The 23922-nt window shown below is 45.4% G+C and overlaps 1 protein-coding gene across 1 annotated transcript in view; it reads right to left on the reverse strand.

The window, feature by feature from the left end:
* Positions 1-9698, reverse strand: part of TNR (tenascin R) — a 79915-nt gene extending 70217 nt beyond the window's left edge. Inside the window, exons 1-3 of the mRNA XM_069478382.1 lie at positions 9200-9698; positions 6247-6723; positions 82-345 (exon numbers count right to left, since the gene is read on the reverse strand). Coding sequence (XP_069334483.1) covers positions 82-345; positions 6247-6723; positions 9200-9698 — 1240 coding nt within the window. The remainder of the gene's footprint in view (positions 1-81; positions 346-6246; positions 6724-9199) is intronic.
* Between the last annotated feature and the right edge of the window lie 14224 nt (positions 9699-23922).

Consider the following 23922-nt stretch of genomic DNA (forward strand, 5'->3'; position numbering starts at 1 on the left):
AAAAGACACTGCCATCATGAATGTCCATGATCTCATGTAGGAGAAAAGAAAAATGAAGTAGGATGGGGGAATGGTACGTACGGGTGGCCACCTTGGCAGTGATGGGAAGGCTGGGGATGTTGCTAATGACAGCGTAGACGCTGATGTTGTAGGTGAGACCTGGCTCCAGCTCCGTGATGGTGACACCACTCCAATCTCCAGGCACCCGCTGCTGGAGCTGGAGGCCCCCCAGGGCCATCGGCTGGTAAGAGATCACATATTCCGTCACTGCCATCGGCCCGTCCCATTCCAGCTCAATGGACCTGTCGCTGATACCAGCCACTCGCAAGTCCTCTGGAGGGGCAACTACCGGGAGGCAATACACAGACAGCATGAGCTCAGAGGATTGCCTTCCCCATGCTGGACTCAACTTTCATCTCACCCCCATGCCATGTCTATACAATTCCACTGGGCTCAATGGCTTTGAGTGATTCATAACTCCCTTTGTGGGCAGGGTCCTGACTTTTCTGTGCTTAGCGTCCCAAGCTCCATAAGGCCATGAGCTAGTGGTGTGCTGGAGCCAGCTAGCTCCTACTGGCTTGTGAAAGCTGCTTGTCAAATTTTCAGGAAATTTGCAAAACCATTGTTAAATCCAGCCATTATTAAAAATTTAAATTTTATAAACTATAAGCAAGTTATATTAAAAACAAAGGTAATAAATGCTCAAAAATTATCAATCTCAAAACATTTCACTATGTGTTACTGTTATCTATGCCCTTAAGTTAATGCACAAGTGTTGTATCTCTCTGGCAGAAATACTGTATATAATTGTGCTGGACTGCACGTGTGTTCCCAGCTTTCTGTTTAGTGACATCATGGTGGGAGTTTGAAATTGGCCGTGGAGAGAGTATTTACCATGAAAATAGGCAAATGCTACTAATCAGGGCTTTTAAGTTTTTATTCCTTCAGAGATCCAGTTGTTAGATATTTAACAGCAAACCACCGGCCAGATGAAAACATTCAGTGGCCCTTAATTGTAGCATTTTCCCTTTTAAAAGGAGTCCATTTAAGTTTTGAAAGAAATATAACTTGTGTTAATTTTTATTAGCCTTGATCTTGGAGATGATGATAAAGAAGCATTCTTGAAGACTTTGCTTTTCTCTCTTGTGCTACTTCTCAAATGCTACTCAAAGAGTCACCAAAGGTTAAAATAAATTGAAATAGCCTTTTGTGTATGATTGCCTTGGGAAATGAAGATTCACCAGTAGTATGGGCATTAAATGATTAAACTTTTAAGACTAATTAGAGGCTAACTCCAGTGTGGCTATAATTGGACCTGCCCATAGGTTGAATCAAAGATCAGGCCAATAGTTAAAGGGTCATAATTAACTTATACATTTATATGTACTGGGGCTTTGATTAGTTTAAGAGTTGTCCCTGGTTTTGAGTTTCTCCTCTGGGTAATCTCACCCTTTCACCTGCACAAGCCCATAGGCCTAGGCCAGTGGCTTTTCACAGGCCCACGTGTGTGGAGAGTGCCTGCCTCTCGTGCTCACAGGCGCTCCCTTAAATCCTCAACAAAAGCAGATAGGAGAATCCCACTAACAGATCTCAGGCTCACAGGATAGAAATTAGCAGTATATATTTGCAATGCTGCTCATTTGCTTTGATTGATTTTGTTCCAAACGCTTCATTTAATAAAACAGTCTAGAAAGTGGAGCTTCCTCTGATTGAAGATGGCAAATGTTGACCAAAACAAAAAATTAAAAATTAATTTTTTAAAAATTTATAAAACTAAAAAATTATAAACTAAATGAAATTTAAATAATTAAACTTTCAAATGATGTTTTATAGACTTGTATCATTTATAATTCTGACATTATTAGAGCCTGGAACAGCACTGACACCTCTGTATAATGCGTACATAATGACTCCCAGACTAAGGAAAGAATTGGTGATACATAGGACCCATTAGGGTTTTGCATGATTATACTGATCATTTGTTATATGCTAGGTAGAACGTTAACCACTTTTACATGGATTATCTTATTTCATCCTCTCATTGACACTATGGGATAGGTATCATTATTGCTCCTATTTTATAGATGAGGACATTGGGTCACACGGTCAGCAAATATAAAAGGTAGGATTTGAACCCAGGCAGAGTGACTCTAGAACTTCTTAGCCAATATACAATACCACTTTACATTTGTATAGCATTTCACAGTCTATAAAACATGTTTAGACATATCATCTAACTACAATTTTAAAAAATCCTTTAATAGCAGCCCTATGAAGCAGTTTGGGTTGCTATAATTATCCTAAACTTACACATGAGAAAACTGAGGTATGTGGCATGTCCCAGGTTAAGGGATGTGCCCCAAGTCACATGGAGCTGGGTCATAGCAGAACTGATTCCAACCCAGATCTTCTATGTGTAGAGTTCTTTCCCTTCAAATGGAGGCATCGTACCAGGTGCCTTCTTTCATTCACACACAGTCCCCCAAACTAAACTATATTAGGAATAATTTGGATGATCTTATGGGACATGATCTCCAGACTGGTACTTTTCCTCGACGTAAGAAAACTATTTTTTAAAAAAGGTTCTCTAGTGCCTGTCTCTTGTGGTTCAACACACTGGTCCCAAGTTTCCTGTGCAGGCCTGCTCCTGTCATAATGACAGAAATGGCCATTCCAAATTTCAAGTCACCACTAACCTGTATGGTATTTGTAACAAGTCAGAGTATTCCTCTTGATTCTTTCTTCCAGAAATAAAACTAATAATGACAATGGAGGATGATCTAAGGAGAGCATTATGGGATTTTAAAACAAAAAAATAGGTGCAAAAGAATTTACTATTTTGGCCACCTAACTTGAAACGTGAGCCTGGTGGCAAACATTGCCTCCACTTCTGACTGCGAAAGCAGCAGCTGGTGTTAGCAAGGTGGAAGTAGTCCTGTGAGTGGTGGCTCAATGGAAGAGACCACCACACTGGCCCTATAGCTTAGCAGTAGCTGTGCACACTGTCAGTGGGCCTTACAAACTGAAATGACATTGAACTACAAAACAAACTATAAAAGAGCCTTATGCCTTGACTCAATGAGTTTATGGTGGGTGCAAAGTATTCTTGACTGAGAATAAGTCTTACTAAGTCTTACTTTTCTGGGGGTTCCAACTTTGACAGTTGAGGAAGCAGGCTACTGAAAAGGAAAAAACGATGGCTTGAAACACTGGGGTTGCTTATCTGCAAAGATGCCATGCTCTTTCCTTTTAAGGTCTTGCTTAAATGTTGCACTTATGTGGTGAGAGCAGTTGGAATTGGTTCCGTGATGTGTCTTGCTCCAAAGAGCAAATGGTTTCAGGTGCCAAAGGTTGGGCTGGTGGCCGTCCTGACAGAGGTGACAGTGATGAATCTGCACAGGTCTGACTGAAGTCCAGAGAACAGCTTTCTGGATTGTTTCAGGAGCCTGCTGTGATGTTTCTTTTATCCTGCTGACTCACAGGGAGTTCTGGCAGCTGCCTGGCCAGCCCCACCTGAACCACCATCACTGGGGGCAGGCGTGGACAAATGGTTGATGTGTTTCTCCACCTCACCTCCAAAACCTTGTTTTTTACCATTTGACAGGACTCAGCTTTCATATCAAAAGGGCTACTTCTTTGTGTATCTGGCTTTAACATTTTTATTTTTCAATTCTGTTCTACTTAGCATCCCAGAGGAGATTAAAAAGTGCTAGAAGTTGGTAGGAGACCAGGGTTCTCATTCTTACTCTGCCATTAATTAGCTGCCTGGCTCTAGGAAAATCTCTGTCTCTCTAGACTGCTGCTGTTTAAATCTGTGAAATGAAAAGAAGCCTGGAGTAGCTTCTTTCTCAGGGCTGTTTCAAGTGCTCATATTCATGAATTTTTTGTTCTATTTTCTGTAGATGGGCAGATAATGGAGGCAGAAAGCTTGAGATTTTGTCCCATGACACGCTGTGAGCACAGATCAAGGCCAGGAGGCAAGTGTAGTGGCCCTGGCAGCACTATTCAATCGCATTTGAGCACTGGAGACCTAGGGACCTCAGAATGCCATCCACGCAATGGGCAGCTACTTTCTATGCCCTTGCCAAAGAGAAGAGAATGACCTATGAGGAAGTGTATTTTGTGGCTCTCCATGTTTTCACCTTCCTACCCTTCTCTCTCCTCTCCTCATCCCTGTGGGCAATGGAAGCAGTCGCGCAGTAATGCGTGCACCTGGCCAGAAATGTCAAACAGTGGATAAACAGCCCCTTCTCCTACAGCCTTTTCACAAAAAGCAAGTAAAGTAGCACTTTACATAATGACCTAGATACTTCTCTGGGAGAGACCTGTGGTTCTTGGTTTAAAAGACAGGCCTTAAGAACAGACCTCCTGCAATGAGTCGTGCCTCCAGGGTTGCTATAGAAACAGATGGAGATTATGCAACTGTCCTTCCTCACATGCTTTGGGAATCTGTAAAATAATTTATCTGGGCCTACAGAGGTTTTCCTCAAGCAACACGTGCTCATGGTTTGGACTCAACCCAATTGTAGCTATGCTAGCAGCTGCTGAGTCTTCCCTGAGGTAACCAGGAGGGTTTATCTCCAGTTCAGTTTGGACCCTGGCTCAGATCAAGATTTTATTTGCAAATGGACCCATCCCTGTAGAAAAAGCAGGGTCAAGAACATGACAGGTATGTCCAGGCCAACAAAGATGGAGTCTACTAAGAAGCACGTGAGCGATAGAACAGCATTATCACAGCAATGGCCCCAAAGGACCCTTAGCATCCTCCAGGTGGGGCCTCGTAGAGCCTCATCCTTTAGGTGGGGACTAGAGCCATGCGTCAGCCTGCTTCCCAGAAACTGCCTGGTGACTTCGGATTCAGAAACAATAAGGCTTAGTTTTAGCTTGAATTTTATCTAGGGACAATTGGTATAGTGACTATCAATATTTTTAGAAAGATAGTTCAATTCAGTAAACAAAATAGGGAGGCTACATGAAATAATTGAATATGGAAAAAAATTAAGAAAAATTATGAAAAAAATTTTTTCCTAAGCTGCACATTACTATTGTTTTTCTTTTCATTGTTGCCATTGACCTTTTAAACACAGTAAGTTGAAGTCCCGTGTGCAAGAGCCTCCTCTGCCGTCTAGGTGGGGACCACTGATGATGCTGAGGGACAGAGGGCTGGTGCCATGGGCTTCATGGGGCTTCTCCCTTACACTGATGTCAGATGGTTGATCAGAAAATTCCCAGAACTGCTCAATTAGAAGGTTTTAAAATGTTTGATTGTTGTTATTGTTTACTTTAAATCTTCCCAGTGGGCACTCTGAGTGCTAAATGGAAAGGATCAATTACTTAATCTGTACTGCTTAAACCACAAACAAATATATGACCAATAGTCACTGATTTAGTCAGAAGAGGAGGAGCAATAATGAAATAATGAAAATAATCTGATTTAGGTAAAAAAAAATTCAGCCCAAATGAGATATTGATATTTTTCTCTAAATCACTGTTGGATTTAGATCTCCATTTTAGGACATCACCTTTCTCTCAGTTTCCAGTTTCCACTACATATGGGGTTGGTTCCAATTTGTTATATGGTCATCTTGAACAAAGTGAGTCATAACCTTTTAATATGCTGCACTAATTGTTAGAATGTTAGTTGTTTCTCAATGTCTTTAGTACTTTCTTCCTGTTTACTTAATTCCTGGCCTACATTTTTCTCCATGTGGACACACCGGATCATTTCATAAATTAATAACACCTTACAACTTCTAAGGTCCGAGATAATTAGACAGCCCCACAGCCTAACCACCATCTCTTGCAATAGCTTGTCAAAGTTTTCCCCGGAATATGGGAACAGGTGAGGGAGATATTTTTGAGCAGGTAGAACTCTTGGAATCCCTCTGAGTTAGAGAAGGGCTTTGCCCATGTCCTCAGTTTCTGCCTTCCTCACTTCAAGGACAGTGGGGTGTTGTCATCATTGTTACCATTGCCTTTGTTCCAGTCTTGGGGGTAAGGACCCAGCTTTCAGCCAGAACTTGACCTTTTCTGATTTCTGCTCTTTATCCCCTGTAATCTGTCTCATCAATTATTATTGACTCAAGAAATCAGCTCTCTTGGAAAGCACATGAGTACCACCCAACTGGGAATTATTTTGCCTAAAATTCACCTTCCCTTTCATCCCTCTTCCCCAGCTGCCTGGAGGTGTCCAGTTAGTTTGCTGGACCACCCTCGCCACACACCCTTCAGAGTTCCCTTTCCTACCTGCAGAGCAGTCAGGGCCCTGGTAGCCCTCTTCACAGACGCAGAGCCCCTCCTGACAGTGTCCTTGCCCACTGCAGGCGTTCAGACACCACCGCTGGCCGCAGTCCTCACCAGCATAGCCCTCCTGGCATAAACAGGTACCATTGGCGCATGTCCCCTTCCCCGAACAGTCCCCGGGGCACCTCAGCTCCCTGCAGTCCTCGCCAGTGTAGGGCTCTTCACAGACACACTCCCCGTCCACGCAGAGCCCCCGTGAGCTGCAGTCTGTCGGGCACCGGAGTTCGGAGCAGTCATCCCCGCTGTACTCGCTGTCGCAGATGCACTGGCCGTCCACACACACGCCCCGGCTGGAGCAACCCAGCGGGCAGTAGGGCTCTGAGCAGTTCTTGCCAAACCAGCCTTCGTTGCAGATGCAGCCACAGGACTCAAGGCTAAAGTTGCCATGGCCACTGCAGTGAGGGATATAGTCCAGTTGTCCTGGAATGGTCAAGGAGAAGGTCAAAGGGCAGCAGTGGCCTCTCCTGTCAGTGGTGCTGGGGAGGAGTGGGCAGACACCTCTACTCATTCTCTGAGCACATTTGTGTTGCTGAGAGTCCAGCTCAACATGGTTTGTACATATTCAATTTAATAAACATTTTCACCTAATGTGGGCTATCTGTGCCTAGCACAGTGCTGGGGGTGAGGATGAATGAGATCCGGCCCCTTGCCCCCAGGAGCTCACCTTCAGGGTGTCTGAGGTTGGGTTCCCTAGAAGCAGGCCTTAGATGAAGATTCGTGTAAGAGTGATTTATTGGAAGGTGTTCCCAGGAACAAGTCCTAGGGAAGAGGGGAGGATGGGGAAAGGAAAGTGCCCAAGCCGGGGTGTGTTGTCAGCAAAATCCCAGAGAGAGTGACTTGGGTTCAGTCCTGCAGGTCACATCTCATCGTGGGTTAAGGGTGGTCCCTGGGGGCATGTGAATTGCCAGGCCCCTCATTCTCTCTTTGGGCAGGACAAGAAGGTTCCAGCAAACTGAGGACAGCCCTCTGACAAAGATGCCCAGATGCTGGCTGTGGGGACTGAGAGGCGCCCAGGGGGATGTAGGCTGAGCACTGAGCCAGCTACGCAGAGGACATTCGTAAGTGGTACAAACCTGTCCCGCACCCTCCCTCCCTGCCACTTAACCGACTCTGCTCATTCATCAAAACCCAGTGCCAGGGCTATTTCAAAGACTTCCCAGAACCTCGGTCTCACTTAGGATCTCAGGATTCTATGCATATCTCTGTCCTAGCCCTTACTGCAGTAAAACTACAGTGGTTAATTTATCTGTCTAGCGTGAATCAAGTAAACTTATAAAGCAAACGCAAAGTGAGTACCTGCTCAGCATCCTTCTCTGCAGTTGACCCAAGTATGTACAGTCCATTGGGTTATATCCTTGTTTAATTCTACCACTTCTCACAGCCCCCATGACCTGAAAATATACTATGCTGACATTGCTTAACATAGCTCTTCCTTGTAGACTTTTTCCACAACTGTGAGGGATCCTGGTGCAAAAAGCCCACTTGTGGGAGCCGTCTGGCTTCCTGAGCAGCAGAGTCTATGTCCACAGAAACCTAGGATTTCCTGCCATTCTCCAGACTCATTGGAAAGATGAACTGACCTGACAGTGCTCACCGAAGACCAGGGGACTGAACAACTGGACTTGTTCCTCTATTCTTCAGATTGTTATTCACAGTGTTGGTTATGGGAAGAGGAGGTGAGAAAAACCCATGGCATATTTCACTGCTCAAAGACTGCACCTAGTCTTGCCGTGTCTCAGGCCGAGGGTTTCTGGCATCCCTCTGGAGCCTGGGCCTTCTGGGCTCTGCCAGCACCTGCCCTCCTGCCTTCAGCCCGTGAAAGCCTCGAGATCACGGGCTCCAAAGAGGTGAGTGCTTAAGCCCAAGACGATGAGATAAACGCCTCTTCTCATTAAAGAATGGAATTGCGTGGGTCTAAGGTAGCTTTTGGGAGAGGAAAGCTGGGCACGAAAGGGATGGACACAATTCCTGCTCATTGGGGGTCCACTGATAAGAGCCATTGTTTCTCTGGTGTGTACTGGAGGCCAGGCTCTCATCCGGAACTGATGCGTATATATTTAATAACTCCTTGCTGCTCTAGTCTAGCGCCATTTGTAGATGGGGAAAAGAAGGCACAAGCTGTGGAACTTGCTTAGATCATAAACCAGGAAGTAACAGAGCCAGGATTTAAACTTGGAAGTCTGGCCCTGAAGACGTAACCACGTCTCTCAGAGAGGTAAAGGTAAACTCGTAAGGTTACTAGTTGGAGAGTGGGCAAGGCTAAAGGGAAATCTCCGGAACATTCAGCCTTTTGGAAGATGGAATAAGCTGTGTGTGTGTGTGTGTGTGTGTGTCGTGTGAGAGTGTGTATGTGCGCATGCGTGTTTGTGGAGGGGGCAGGAGATAAAAACTTCCATCTTGCTGGAGAAGATGGGGACAGGTCCTCTGGAACCTTAATGACTATCATTTGCTCAGATGGGAGAAATGCTGCGATTGAGTGAGCAGCGCGCCTACATTCTCTAGTCCCTCAGGTTAACATGGGCAGATATCAATTCAACAGCCTGTGAAAACCAAAGATGAATGAAGACAGACATCAAATTCCCTGCTCGCCGCCGAAGTCGCTGTACTGAACCGATGTACCGTTACCTGACTCATCCCCCCAAAATCAGGCTAATGTATTTCAAACCAGCTATGCGGTGTAGAGAATCCCTGAACTGAATCCCCCGGGAAGGCTGCGTTTATATCTTACAGACGTATTAACCAGCAGCTACAGACTGGGGCACTTTTTTTTTTTTTGACTGTGCGAAGGGATGCTGGATTTCGCACGGAGTGCATTGCTGCCTCCCACTTGTTCTCCCTTTCTTCTCAGCCTCTCTGTCCCCTTCTAAGATCACGCTGCAGGCTCCCCAGACTCTACCTGTGGCGGCGCTTTCTTGGCAGCAGTTGGTGTTGCACTGGTCCCGCAGCACCGACACCTCCCTCTCCAGCATCTCCACCCGGCTCAGCAGCTCCTGCAGCATCTGGGCCGAGCTGGCACATGGGCAGGCCTTTTTGGGGAGGTTGATCCTGTGGGTGAATGTGACCTGGCTCTCGTGGTCTGAGGTCTGGCCTGTGTACTCCGCCAGAGTCTCGTCTTCGGCACTCACCTCCTGCTCAGCAGAGGCCTCCAGCCCCGAGGAGCAGAGGCTGTCCAGGGGCACATTAATGTTGTACACGTGGTTGAAGACCATGGGCTGCTCTTTGCTGGTTGTGTTGTAGCTGGTAACGCCTCCTTCCTCCTCCACTGCTTGTCTCTGGACCCTTTCTGTGGTGACCTCCAGCTGACACTCCGAGGGCTTGAGCATGGAGCCCAGAAGGATCAGGTTGACACCAATGAGCATGTTCTTCAGGACCACCGTTTCCCCATCTGCCCCCATCCTCTCAGCCAGAGCTCTGGGCTTAAGACTGGCCTGCAGCACACAGCATGGAGTTGTGGGAATCTGCAAGAAAGACATGGAACAAGACAACCTCTGAGACCTGCACCTCGGCACCATGGCTCTTCACAATCCTACATAGCTAAACACTAGGCAGCCAAAGATTTTCAAGGGACATTGGGAGGGGACAGTGGCTGCCAACATTATAAAGGTCCAGGACTTTGTCCCTGAAAATGGACACTGCTACTGCAGAAGGCTAGTTTGTTTTCCCAAAAGGCTTTTCTAGAACACATGGGTCTGGCCCTCGTGCTGGGCAAGTGGTTCCTACGGGCATGCAAGGGCTTGGAGGCTGTGAAGATAGGCTACTCATCTGAGGAGGACTCAGAGCTTCCTTTGTTCCAGATGAGAAATCAGATGAACGGGACCTTGGAGCCTTAGGCGTACTCTCCCATTTTCCCAGATGTTTATTGTGGAGGGCTCCACCAGCAACTTCAAAATAACTTCTTCAATAACTCCTCTAAGCTCATCTATTCAACACAAGTTGACTTTAGAATAACCAACCAGGCAAATAATATAGTTCTAGGTAACTGTGATTGTTAATAATCCTTGGGTACATTTGTGATTATCTGGGACTGTGTGAGCTGAATTTTCTTTTAATCTTCTCATTAGTATAGTCCCAGTGCTCTGTGACAACAGAGTTCCTTTCTTCTGGGTTCCTGTTTAAATTGCTAGAATAATGAATTAGCTCCTCTGCTGGTTACCTAGTCACCAAGAACCACAGAGCACAATAAATTCACAGTAATGCAAATATGTTTTTCAGAAATTATATTCCCTTTCCATTCTCTATATAAAAGGGAAAAGAGATTTACAAACTTTGGTTCTGAAAGTAATGTTAGAGCTACTGAGAAGATTAAGGACTAAGGGCCCAAGTGGCAGCGACTGTGAGTCTGAGAAGAATGTAGCAAGTGCTGGCTGGGACTGACTGCGTGTGAGCTGTGTGCGGATTGTGCTCTGCACCTGAGCTTGTGCAGCCCTCAGGACAACGCTGTGAGGGGGCATTGTGCTTAGCCCCATCCTATAATGGAGAAAATTCGACTTTGAGAGGTTAAGTTTTGAATGCTGGCCTGACTGACTTCAAAAGCTGTGTTCTTAACTGCTATACCCCAGAGTCTTTCTTGAAAGGGGCATTCCCTTTTCTCTGGTCTCTGATGGAAATTGTGTAAATTCTACGATCTTCCCGGAAATACTAAGATTAGAGACTTTTGCTAGGGCTAGATTCAATGTTCCTTCCTGCAAGAGCATTCTTCTCTCATCTTTTCCCTCCGGTCCCCTCAGCTATCCCCCCAACCACAGGCTGGATTCATGCTGCACCCTTCCAGGCCCCTCCCTGCTTGCTGCAATTCCATGCTAGACCACGATTTCCTTTGCCTGCTAAGTCCACGTCGGTCAGACCACGTGTTACCTGCAGCATGTAACCGTCTCTCCAGGACAGCGAGAGTGCCCAGTACATAGTTGTTGCGTGAATGTATGAGCGGATGCATGGAAGGATGGGAAGATAAATTCATGCATAGCTGCTCAGGGAGGAAAAGGTTGAATCATTCTTCAACTCACCGAATCCCTTCCCATTATCCTCAAGTAAGATACCGTTCTCTTTAATTTCAGTTCTGGGCAATGTTCTGGGTTGATTTTATTATGAGTAACCTGTGTTAGTGACTAGTATAAAATCAAGTCTTATTATTCAGCCCTTATATTGTATATTGGACTATAATCTGTCCCTGTTTTCAATATAGAGAGGAAACAGGGCAGAGCAGAGCTATTGAGACTATAGTCTCTGGAGCTAGACTGCCCATGTTCAAACCATAGCTCCTTTGGTTTCTAGCTATAGGAAGATCCTTTAACCACCTTGTGCCTCAGTTTCCTCATCTGAAAAGTGGAGATAATAATGTTTCTGTAACTATAGGGTTGGACCGATGGTGGAGTTATTGTCTGTATTATTCTTACCTAATGCTTTGCATTAACTAAAATAAATAAATATGGTTTGTGGACAAGTAGAAATAACTGTTCTGGTTCTTGCCCTGTTCAAGGACTGCCCTGAAATCATTGGAACATATGAAGTGTCTTATCTGTCAGTGCACAGCAAGAAAGGCCAATCCTCAGCATACCCTTGTCCAAAGATGGCTGAAGTCCTTGGAGTGATGTGGAAGATGGTGATATGTTGGTCACTTCCAGATGAGACAAATCAACCTTGGGATAAGTGGAATGACATGTCTGAATCAAATTGCCCTCCTACCTGTAAGCTCTTCCCAACCCACCTCTCATCCATGGCTCTACTTGCCTTCCCATTTTCAGCTGCTCCAGGAATTACACCCTTAAGTGTCACTTGGGCCCTTCCACCACAGAAAGTCTCCCAGGAATGGCTCTGCCATTAGTCATTTACATACAGAAGAACCCTTAGTTATCTCTCTTACTGAACTAAAGTTTATTCATCTGATCCACATTGAAATTGATGAGTAACTTTTTTCTTCTGGAAATTGTAAAATTATCACCTAACCTCTCATAGCACTTAATGCAGCTTTTTTGCACATAGTAGACACTCAATAAATAAATGAAAGAATAAACAACATTATAGATGAAAAAGCAGATAAGTGACAGGAAAATAAAGAGGGAAAAATGTTAAGTACCACACTTAGTTCCAAAGCAACAACTACAAAATTATAGAGAGAGGGAAAGGGGCAGCTTTGTGTGTGCAAAGCCCTCTAGATTTTAGTCAATAACTAAACTTAGTATGAGTCAGTCCACAGTGTGATTTTTGTAATCCCCTAAATCTTATTTAAACTTAGGGTTTATTAATTGAAATATAGAATAAAGACAGACAAGGAGTTGTTCTGCTCTCTACTGCACTGGGCATTCGTCACTTCTTGGTGGCCGGGAGGTTGGAAGGACTCAAAATTCTCGTCCTATGAGAGAAAGGAGCTCAATATTTGGGTCCAGGCCGGGCGCGGTGGCTCACGCCTGTAATCCTAGCACTCTGGGAGGCCGAGGCGGGTGGATCGCTCGAGGTCAGGAGTTCGAGACCAGCCTGAGCAAGAGTGAGACTCCGTCTCTACTAAAAATAGAAAGAAATTATATGGACAACTAAAATATATATATATATACAAAAAATTAGCCGGGCATGGTGGCACATGCCTGTAGTCCCAGCTACTCGGGAGGCTGAGGCAGTAGGATCGCTTAAGCCCAGGAGTTTGAGGTTGCTGTGAGCTAGACTGACGCCACGACACTCACTGTAGCCCGGGCAACAGAGTGAGACTCTGTCTCAAAAAAAAAAAAAAAAAAAAAAAAAAAAAAAAAAAAAAAATATTTGGGTCCAAAGATGTGAAAACTCAGGGAGTACATTTGTATATTTTCTGTTCATTTGACAAATATTAAGTACCTACTATATACTGGTCCTTTTATGAATAGAAATGTCATTCAAGTGTATATGTGTGGGCAGGTGGGGCCAGCAATAAATAAACACTGGAAAAAAGTAATTATATATACCATAAATAATTACCATATAATACAAATTATATGATACTTAATATGTGATTAGGTAGCATGCATTAGTGTGTGTTTGTGTAAGGAAGTGGTGACTACAGTGGAGGAAAAGAAAAGAAAGGAAGGGAGCAGGGCAGTTAACAGGGCAGGGGTCGTGTTGACGTCTCATGGGCATGGTCAGGACAGGCTTCTCTGAGAAGGTGATGCTGAGCGGAGACGGTGACAGAGTGGGGTGGTGGCAAGCCAAGCAGACAGGGAGGACGCTTAGCCCAGCCCAGGGGGCACTGAGCGCAGGGCTCCGCCGGAGGAGCTGGCGGGTGAGTTGGACAGACAGTGTGGCTGGGTGTGAGAGAAGGAGGGGGTGGGTGGGGAGAGGAGGAGACGGAGTTGGAGAGGTCGTGGGGGCCAGATCTCGTGGGGCCTCGTAAACCACTGCAAGTTCTCTGGCTGTTACTTTGGATACGTGGTCACTGCTCTCAAACACATCCACGTATTGAACGTTTATTATGACCTTGCCTGTCCTCAGGAAACTCTCCGTCTCATGGAGGAGATGAAAACAGAAGTAAATGTGACAGTGCAATGTGATAATTACCTAATACACAGAATGCCTCGAGAGGGCGGGAGGTGATACACGTCCCGGGGCGGCAGGCAGCGCCACGCAGAGTGAGCGTGGTGACCGTCAGTGCTGCTGCCAGGTACACAGTAGGACTGCATTGCCCGGCCCGCTCTTGGTGAGGTGAGGCCCTGTCACTAGTTCTGTGACAATGAACTGTGAGAGGAAATGGTGTGTGTCATTTCCAGGCTGGTGCATTCCACTGCTGACGGGAGACCTTCTAGAGCTTTCTCCCTCCCTGGGTGACTGGCGGTGTTCAAGATGGTGGCTGCTCGGTCAGGTTGGGTCCCTGCTGACTCACAGCGGACATGCAGTGTGGGAAATAATCCTTTGGTTTTTGAAGCACAGATTTTTGGGTTTGCTTTTTCCCACAGCATGACCTACCCTATCAGGAAGTAATACAGAACTTGATTTTAATGGATTACTCTTTAGGCAAAGAAGGCAAAAGTTCACCCCACTCAAAAGAAATTGCATTTGCTCAGACTCTCATTGAATTCAAGTATTTGAAGGGCTGTCAGATGCTAAGGGGTTGGACCTTTATATGGCAAAAGTTCCTAGGGAGGTGGTTTCCACCAAATAGGGAATCTACAGGGAAACATATTTTGGCCCAATATACAGAATAGCTGTCTTACTAGTGAGAGCTACTAGACTGTCAGGACAGGTGGAGAGTTCTTGGTCACTGGAGATGTTCAGGCACCAGCTGAAACACTCCTTAATGAGAATGCTGATCGGGGATTTCAAGCATCAGATGGGAGACTGAACTGAACATTAAGGTCTTCTCTTTCCTGATACTTTATACATTCATGGTCTTAGTGGGCTTTGAGGAGTCTATCAACTGTAATACCATATCTATGGGTAGAATAACAGAACTTTACTCTTCCCCAGGATAGAAGTCCAAAAGCAAGGTGTCCCTAGGGTTGGTTCTTCCTGAAAGCTCAGGTAGGGGATCTATTCCATGCCTCTCTCCAATCTTCTGGTGATTGCTGGAAGTCCTCAGGCATTCCTTGGCTTGTGGATACATCACTCCAATCTTTGCTCTGTCTGCATATTTCGTCCTCCCTGTGTCTTCACATGGTTGTCTTGATATGCACACCAGACGTATCGGATGAGAGGCCCACCCTACTCCTGATAACTTCCTGATCTTAACTTAGCTGCTTGTATCCGCATGACCCTATTTCCAAATGAGGCCACATTCTGAGGTACTGGGGGTTAGGACTTCAACATACCTTCTTAAGGGGGGATGCAATTCAACCCATAACAAATACCAATAGTAATTGGGCCAAGATAAGCACTTTCTTCGTATTTTGTTTATTCCTAGCAGCAACTCTATAAGCTAGCGAGGAGTGATATTTAGGAGTCAAGATACTCCTCGACTGGTCTGACTTGGGCTGGCACCAGTCAGAAGGGGGCAGCAATCAGACCTGCTGCGGACAGCCAGGAGGGCTCTGGGTGATTTGGCTGTGATGGTAGGTCCTCTTTTTACTTCCATTATTTGAGATGAAGAAAATGAGCTTCAGGAAAGGCCAAGGAACCTGACCAAGACGGTGCAGTTAATGAGAGAGGAGCTGAGACAGAACCCTGATCTTGCTGACCAGAGTGTGCTTTGAACTGCTGCTTGCAGCCAGCTTAATTATGGGCCGCATAACATTCTCATGGAAAGACTTTGAGCTCTTCCAAGTCAACACTCTCCTCTCCTGGGTTCAGATTTAGGACTTCCTGACAGTGATGACTTTTAGCTTAATATTTTCCCCACCGATCTAGCTTATCTCCCCAGAAATTGCTTCTATCTTCCTTGAGAGGAGGCTTGTCTGATGGTTCTATATTTAAAAGCACCCAGCCTCCACTGTGTCGTAAGAATCAGGAGTGATTCTAAAACAGAAAGCCTTGGTCCTAGAGGAGTTGGGGGACATTTTTTTAAACTCACCCTCCTCCAGGACAGTTCTCCTCCAAAGTAGCAGTTATGGAAAACCAAGGCTTTGCATGAGCTCCCTCTGGCTTCAGTCACTTCTCTGAGCTCCCCTGAGGTGTCCCTACCCAGCTCAGTCACAAGCCATTGTTACTCACACCAGTGCCGCCAACCTCTCTGCTTCTATCTTGCATTGCTTTTCTGGGGAAGGCAGAGACAGAGGGTGGGATGAATGGCATCAAGTGCTCCATTTTTCTCACTTCATCTGAGGCCTGCTGAAGGGGGAAAGGAAGTGAAACTAACGTTTATTAAATGCCTACTTAATAATGCCCCCAGTGTTGCTAAGCTCTTGTCACTTCATAATTATTTCAAAGTGGCTTTCTTTCTTGTGTCCCTGGAAGCTTCCATTTCTGGCTTCACTCTGTATCTCCACCTGCTATTCCTCTGTATTGCAAAGAATCCTGACTGTTCTGCAGGTGGGCCCTTTCCTTGGTACTTTTCAGTGATGCTGGTGGGCAGACTTGCAACTTCCCATAAGCAAGGCCTGACCCAACACCATGGAATGTCCAGTAGTGCTGCATTAGATATGCTCGTCTCCTTTAGAGGGGTCCCACCTGTTCCGAGACCCATGCCATGTCTTTGGTATGAGGCAGTGAGTGCATGGTTAAGCCAGATGCAAAACCTTTGTCTCCAAAGGCAACTTAGGAGGCTTGAGGTCACTAGCAGATCTTCCTCTCTGCCCCTCACTGTCTTTCCATATCTCAGACAAGTCATTAGACTGGAACTAGTAGACTCCAGGACTGGAACCAAAATGGGCCAGTCGGAGAGATAAACTGGTAGCAGGAGAAGGAGGATGCCATCGTCTGAGTGTTTGTGACCCTCCAGCATTCATATGTGAAATCCTGCCCTCAAGGTGATCATGTTAGGAGGTAGGGCCTTTGGGAGGTGATTAGGTCACGATGGCAAAGCCTTCATAAACAGGATCAGTGCCCTTATAACAGAGGCCCTGGAGGACTCCTTGCCCTTTCCCCATATGAGGATGCAGCTAGAAGGCTCCATCTAAGAACCAAAGAGGGAGCCCTCACCAGAATCAGATTTCGCTTCCACCTTGATCTGGGACTTGCCAGCCTAAAGAATAGTGAGAAATGAATTTCTGTTGTTTATAAGCCATCCAGTCTATGATAGTAGTACCCTAAGCAGACTAGGACAGGGGGAAAATGAGGGAAAATCAGAGAAGGAAGGTGGAGAAGAAAAAATGGAAGAGAATTTGGCTGGTGAGAGAAGCAGACAAGAGTTCCACAGGTAAAGTGAGAAAATATAAAGCTGAGGGATAGATAATAGACCCAGGGTTCAATGATGCACTCTCAGTGGTGAGCAAGACAGATGGCTAATGACCCCACAAATGGGAGAGCAAGAGAGTTGCAGTGATTCCATAGATTGATACCCAAGAGATCCGTGCTGTTCCATTGATTCATTTCCTCCACTCCAGCGTCCTTATCAATATAATTATCATGGGCAGCACCAGAGGTGTCTCTGGGTAATTTGTAGGTGGTGGATAACAGCATCGTCCTCCAGGCTGATTTAGTGCTGTGTTAATGAGGTGCTCCCACCTCTCCAGGGAGGCCTGCAGGGAGAGGTTCCGGTCACCCCAGCTTGGCTGAAGCCCATGTCCTCACCTAAAGTTGTTCTTAAGTGGCTTTTTATCCTTTATCCTGGACCTCCTCTGGCTCTATTTCTTCACACTGAAGAGCTTTTCTAAGGTTACAGAAAAAATTCCGTGAGCCATCCCCATTCACGGACATGGAGGGGAAGAGGGGAAGAGCTGCCTCAGGAAAGCTGGGGCACGGCCGGGGTGGGGGTGGGCGGACGAGGGCAGGAGGGGAGGGAGGGGAGTGGCCACACAGCACCCACTGAAGCTCTGCCTTTGGGCTTTTTCTTTTGCTTTTCTTTTTTTCTAGAGTCAGAGAGGGGATGGAAGAGACCAACATGGGCAGAGGGTCCTGGGGGTGAGGGGAAAGGGAGAGAAAGAATGAGCATGCAGGTTGTGGGGCAGGTGACCTCCTGAGAGCAGGTGGCCAGGGCTCTGTTTGGATTTTCTAGCTTCTGCCAACCTTAGTCCCTACTCTGCCCTGGGGGTGATTTATACACCAGAACTGTATCTGTGGAAAATGACACTCTTTTTTTGTGCTTTTTTTTTTTTTGGTTAGAATTAGTTTAAAAATAGTTCCCTCCCTGCCGTTGGATGCTCTGTCACTTGGAGAAAGAGGGTAATTGTGAAAGACGAGGGTGTAATGTGATTACCGCCGGCCCCATTGTGTCAGCGGAGGCAGTGAGGGGCTGCGAGGAGAGCTCAGAGCCGGCTCGTCTGCGTCAGCCCTGGGCCTTTATTGGGCCTGGCAGGTTTCTGAAAGGACCTGAGGGCAGAAAACTCCCGCCAGACAGGACTCCACGGCTGGCCCAGCGCTGTCAGCAAGGACTGGAGCGGTGTGCAGGCCAGACTGAGTGTCGCCTCCCTCCAGGCCTGGCTGCCCCATGCCCTGAACCACTGCACTTGGATGCGTCCTCATGTGGGAATCTGCAGGAAGGGACTTTGGTTCGGAACCCGAAGGACCCACATTCATTTCTCAGCACATGCAGTCGGCCCAATATGTTCGTGGTTTGTGTCAGTGTGGATTAGAGAAACCACAGTGGCAGGGAGGTGGCAGCTGGCTTCTGGTCTTGTACCATCCAGGAGAACTCTAATTGACATAGCCTTTCAGAGCCACTCCTCCTTCATCTGGAAAACGGGGTCGTGAATATCAATCAAGGGAATGATACCAAGCGAGTAGTAAAAAATCTCCTGGTCGGAAGTGAACACGAAGTCATCTAGGTTTGAATTCCCACTTCACAATACAACTGGCAAGGCTGGGCAAATCTCCCCACCGGCCAGAGACGGGCCTCTTTCTTTTTGGGCAGCTGTGGTTAATTGAAAGTCTGTCTTGTATTAATAACTTTAGCTCTAAAATTTTACTATGCATGATATAGGTTTCCCCATGAATTTTGGTAAATAGAAACCCCATTTAGGTGAGAACTTATGCAATTTTTATAGACTCCAGAGAATTCTTAATACCTGTAGAGTATTCGACAGTTAAATGTATGTAATTAAACATACATACCCAAACTATACATGGCCCCAATTAATCCTCACAAGAGTCAGTGGGATTTTTTTATAGATGAGGCTTACAGTGTGGGGATGATTTGTCCTATTACACACAGGAAGTTAGAGCCAAGCTACGTCCTGAATCCTATTCCCAGGCTCTTAGCTCATAGGAGATGCCACGGCCTCCTTCTATCAGCTGCCTCTATCCTTTGGAAGGAGGTAGGATATAAATAATGAATTCCTAATTAATATACACTATTTTGGTAAAAAATTCTTCCAAGAGTCTGACCTTTTGCTATCATTAATGTCTATTTTTTATCCCTGTTTCTTGAGCTTGGAGAACAGCATGTCATTGTTTGCTGTTCAGTTATTCTTCTTGAAGAGTCATACTACCTTTCATCTTTCTCTTCTTTACATTTACTAAAACTGTGAAGAAAATTCCTTCAAGAGAAAGATTGCCAGCCAGACTGTGGCCCAAGCTGATGGTTTCTGTTTCCTGCCCCCATCTTAGGACAGATTGAGAAATTGGTTCAAAATATAAGAAGTGGTCTCTGCCCTCACGGGGCTTATAACCAAGTTGAGAAGACTAGGCTGATGCACATGGAATGAAGGACAGGACGAGGCAGTCCGTTTGTACGTATTGAACCGAAGAGCACCCATTTTCAGTTCACGGGCGTCCCAGGGGTGAATAGACATCAGTGTGGGAGAAGTGGCCAGAGAGGGCTTCCTCAGAGGTGGGGTCTGAATCTGGATGGAGGGGCGGGGTTGGAGGGTGGCAGGAGCTGTGGGGAGTGCGTGGGGAGAGGGGACAAAGGGTAGAGAATGAGCAGAGTTAACTGGAGCCCACAACTAAGTGCCAGGAAGTCTGGCCTCGGACGGGGCCATCTTCAATCTTCACAAAGGCTTAAAATCAGTTAAAACTAGATTATGAAAATACTACTATAAAATTGTGTGTGTGCCGGTGGATAAGGGGCTGGTCACTTATAGCAGTGCTTCTGGAGCTTGATGTACCCAAACCAGTGGGACCATGCTAACTTATAAACACGGGCTCAGAACTTCTAATTAATTAAATCTGTAAATACAAGAACTGATCGCTTGTTTTTTCAGAACATTGAAACCCATTAGAAACAAGCAAATCTTAGCAGTAGTCACCTTTAAAAATTATTCCTGCCCACATCCAGAATACCAGAGAAATTCATCTGCCCTAAAAATACCTAATGACAGACTCAATATCAAATTCATGCTGTTTCCAATTATATGACATAACTATATTGCAGTTGATCCTTCCAGCAGGAGCTGAATAATTGCTTTCATATATTGGATAGCCATTAATTTCTTCAGATAAGTTGTATGTTGGAGGTGGCAACTTATTAAAGTTTGGCTCTAGTGGTCTAAAGGAGTTATTTACTCCATTGTGTAAAGTAAGTCTTTTAGAGCATGAAATAGCACCACCCTGACCCAAAGATTACAAGTAGGTGAATTATATCTTTTAGTGCATGAAATAACATAATTATTTTCTACCTGAAATTTGAGGAAGCTCAGAGCACTGGTATATGGAGCACAACTTGCTTAATTAAATTTAGTTACACACTGATTGCATACCAGGAACTGGGCTAGATTCCATTCCAGATGTTAGGGCAGGCTAGAGAAGTCTCAGGCAACTTGCTGTGTAAGTGGGAGAAAGGTATTCACATAACAAGAATAAATAGCAGACTGTGATGAATTATGGGACGTGTACTGTAGCAGAGTTATGGGACATGCTTCTGGGAGCCCAGCAGAAGGAGTCATTTCAACTGTAAGACACTCTAGAGAAAGGTCAATGGAAAATGTGGCCTTTTAGCTGGGTCTTGAAGAATGAGAAAGATTTCGAAAGGAAGAGGCAATGGAAAAGGCAGTTGACGTGGGTGAGGAGCAGAGAAGGAGGAAAATCGAGCTTGAGGGAGGACATGTTTGCTGGAGTAGTGGAACACAGGGGTGTCTGTGTTCAGGGGTGAAGGGTACGAAGAAGATGTCAGAGAACCGTGATTGGCATCTTTTGAAATGTGCTCTGTGTCTGTTGGACTTGTTGAGCCAGCAATATTTTTAAAGCAGGGCGTGACATGATTAAGAAACCCTTTGACATCTGCAGATGCAATTGGCTCCAAAGATGAATTTTGACCTGAAAAACACTGAAGATTTTTTTTGCCTGTCGTTTATCTTATTTTTCAGTTATTTAGCCAGTAAGGCTCAGATTAGCCTTCCTCATTACTTTCGAGAGTGGTTTTCCAGGGTGCATAATTTCTTAAATTCCTTTTCTCTAACTCTCTTTTTTGACAAAATGCATTTTTCTCTCCATTAAGTTATACTGCATCATCTTTGTTCATTATTGTTAAAAGGGGACACCAATGGAATTCGAATGCTGTTTTATTAACTGCTAAATCCAGGATATGTATTGTAAAATATTGGACTTTTAAACATCTTCAATCTGAATAAAGACAGGAGCTGACCATTTAGCTCTGTGCAGCTGCTTTTCTGATGAATGAAGAATACAGATGACTCCGAGTGGGCTTGGAGGGGCGTCAGTAAGCAAAACACGTTTTGGGCACTCCCAAAGTTCATGTGTGGTCCACATAGGGTATGAAAAAAGCCCACTGAAGGGGCACAGAATGTTTCAGGTGGTTTCAGGTCTATACCTGAAATAAATTGTGCATGGTGTCCGATTCTTCCTCCAGCACGACTTGCCTGCCTCCGCAGCCTTCGCTGCACACCACTGTGCGGGATTCCTTCTCTCCACACACCCCGGTCTGGAGCTCCTCGTTTGCCCCTCCAGATCCTCTCTGCGTCCTTTTCCTCCCTGATGTCTTGCCCTGGAGCTTCCCATCCTGCCAAAGGGACGCCCCAGCCAGAGAGCTCAGCGTGGAGGAGAGTCCGGTCCTGGCTGCCTCCCTGGGAGATTGTCCTGGTGGGCTGTGCTCCGCTGCGGAAGGGACTCTGCTTCTTTCAAAGTGACCTTCTCTGTGAGACTGACGTGACTGTCTTTCTGGGTTCTGGTAGCCTCTTATCCACTCCCCTCATATCTTTTGGGCCTTAAGGATAGTAAGAGCTCAGCTTCTACGACTAGTCCCAGACCACCTGGATGCAGATCCTCAGTGACCAACCCATGGCTGTCCAGTTCCTGTCCCTGCAGGTGCCCACAGGAACCTGACTTCCTGGGAAGGGCTGTTTACTCCAGACATCTCTTCCTGTCCCCAACTCTGCTTCAAACTTACCTTCCACTGTGTTTCATTCCCTCAGTAGTCAAATGCCAAAGTAATACAAAATACAGTATTGGCAATAAATTAATGCCTTCCAAAAACCTATTTGGAAACAGGCAGGCCTTATACTATAAATAACAGTGACATTTTCATTTTAACAACAGCCTTCAACTAACCTAACAGTGGACATGGTTCAGTGTGGCTTCATGCTATAGCAGAGAATAAGATTCATTGCCTGTAAAAGGTTTCAACATTTTTTCTCACATTGATCTTTCTACCTTTCCCCTTTTGAAAAGCACTAAAATGAGTCAGAGTCATAGAACACCTGGCATTTGTAGAGCTTATTCTGGTTTTTAAGATGCTTTCATACATATAATCTTGGTTGATCCTTCTACCAATTCTGTGAAGTATGTAAAGTTGACATAGCGCTCCACTTTACAGACGAGTAAACTGAGGCTATGCCTATGAATAACTAGCTATGAAGTTGGTACTAAAGAATCCAAGTGTTCTGAATATACTCTGTGCTACCTCTGAGAAATATACAGTATAAAATGGAATCTAGCTTCTTTAGTTTGTTTTCCTCGCAGGGAGAACTGGAAAAATACAGTGATATTTGAAAAAGGAATGAAGGCACAGGCTTATATATTTATTTTTATTTCTCAGCATAAATATGTTCTCTAAATTAAAAAAACAAACTTTTAGCCTTCTACTTCCTCTCCTCTCTGGGCACTTACAGTTGCTTTCATGAGCAGCTGGCTGTGGTGGGAGGAGGGAGCTCCCTGAAACTGACTCTAAGCTGCAGAGCTGGAGGTGGGTTGGGTCTGGCAGCCAGGGAGAGAGGAGAGTGAGTGGAGGAGCCCAAGCCGGTCAGTGTAGAGGGAAACTGCTCTGTTTCTATCTGTGGATTTACTCCACAACCCTCCCACTCCAGGGCTGGAGCACCGTGACCCAAGAGGCTCTCAGGTTTCCACAGTAACAACTCAAAACTTGATCCTTTCCTGAGAGTTTGCAATGGGAAAACCTATGCCTTTGATCCTAGTTTGCATTATCAAATGGGATTACTGCAGGGAAATCATTATAAAAGCATTCCCCTTGCTGAGCAAGACACCAGCTTCATTCACTAAATGGAAAGCCCAAAGCAGGTGAGCTATTTCTCAAAATCAACTCTGATAATTTTCCATGCCTTATTCATCAGGGGCTGTGTTTGACGATAATTATGAGGTAGGCAGTGACATATCCTTCTACTGTTCTGGAATATTTTACTTCCATTAGTTTAGATCCAGAAATGTGTCTAGAACAATCCAGACTTTTGATCTGCAAGATGATTCCACAGTATTAGGTCAACAATGAATATTTATCACCTTTTCCCAAAATAAGAAGATCTCTGGGCTTTTCCTAGATGACCAAACATATGGGACTGGTGGCTGGGTTTGCCCAAACCAGCTGCATTTGATTAGGAAGGGAAAATCCCCACTCCCTTCAGGCTGAGCCAGTCACATAAGATATAAGCACATGGCCCAGAGTCTGTGAGTTGTGCCCCTTGCAGCGTGCATTTGGGAGTACACTGTGAAGGAAAGGAAGGGCTTTCTTTGACTGACACGTACATAGTCTAGGCACATGCTAGGCAGTCTTCTAAGGGCTTTATATATTAACTCATTTAATCCTCACAGCAATCATACAGACTACTATTATTGTCCTATTTTATAGATGAGGAAATTGAGGCACAGAGAGGTTAAATGACTTGTCTAAAAATTGCAAAGCCGAGGTGAGGGTACCAAGCCAAGGTTGCTTAAGGGTACTTA

This window comes from Eulemur rufifrons, chromosome 8 (assembly GCF_041146395.1).
Source record: "Eulemur rufifrons isolate Redbay chromosome 8, OSU_ERuf_1, whole genome shotgun sequence".
Taxonomy (NCBI): Eukaryota; Metazoa; Chordata; class Mammalia; order Primates; family Lemuridae; genus Eulemur; species Eulemur rufifrons.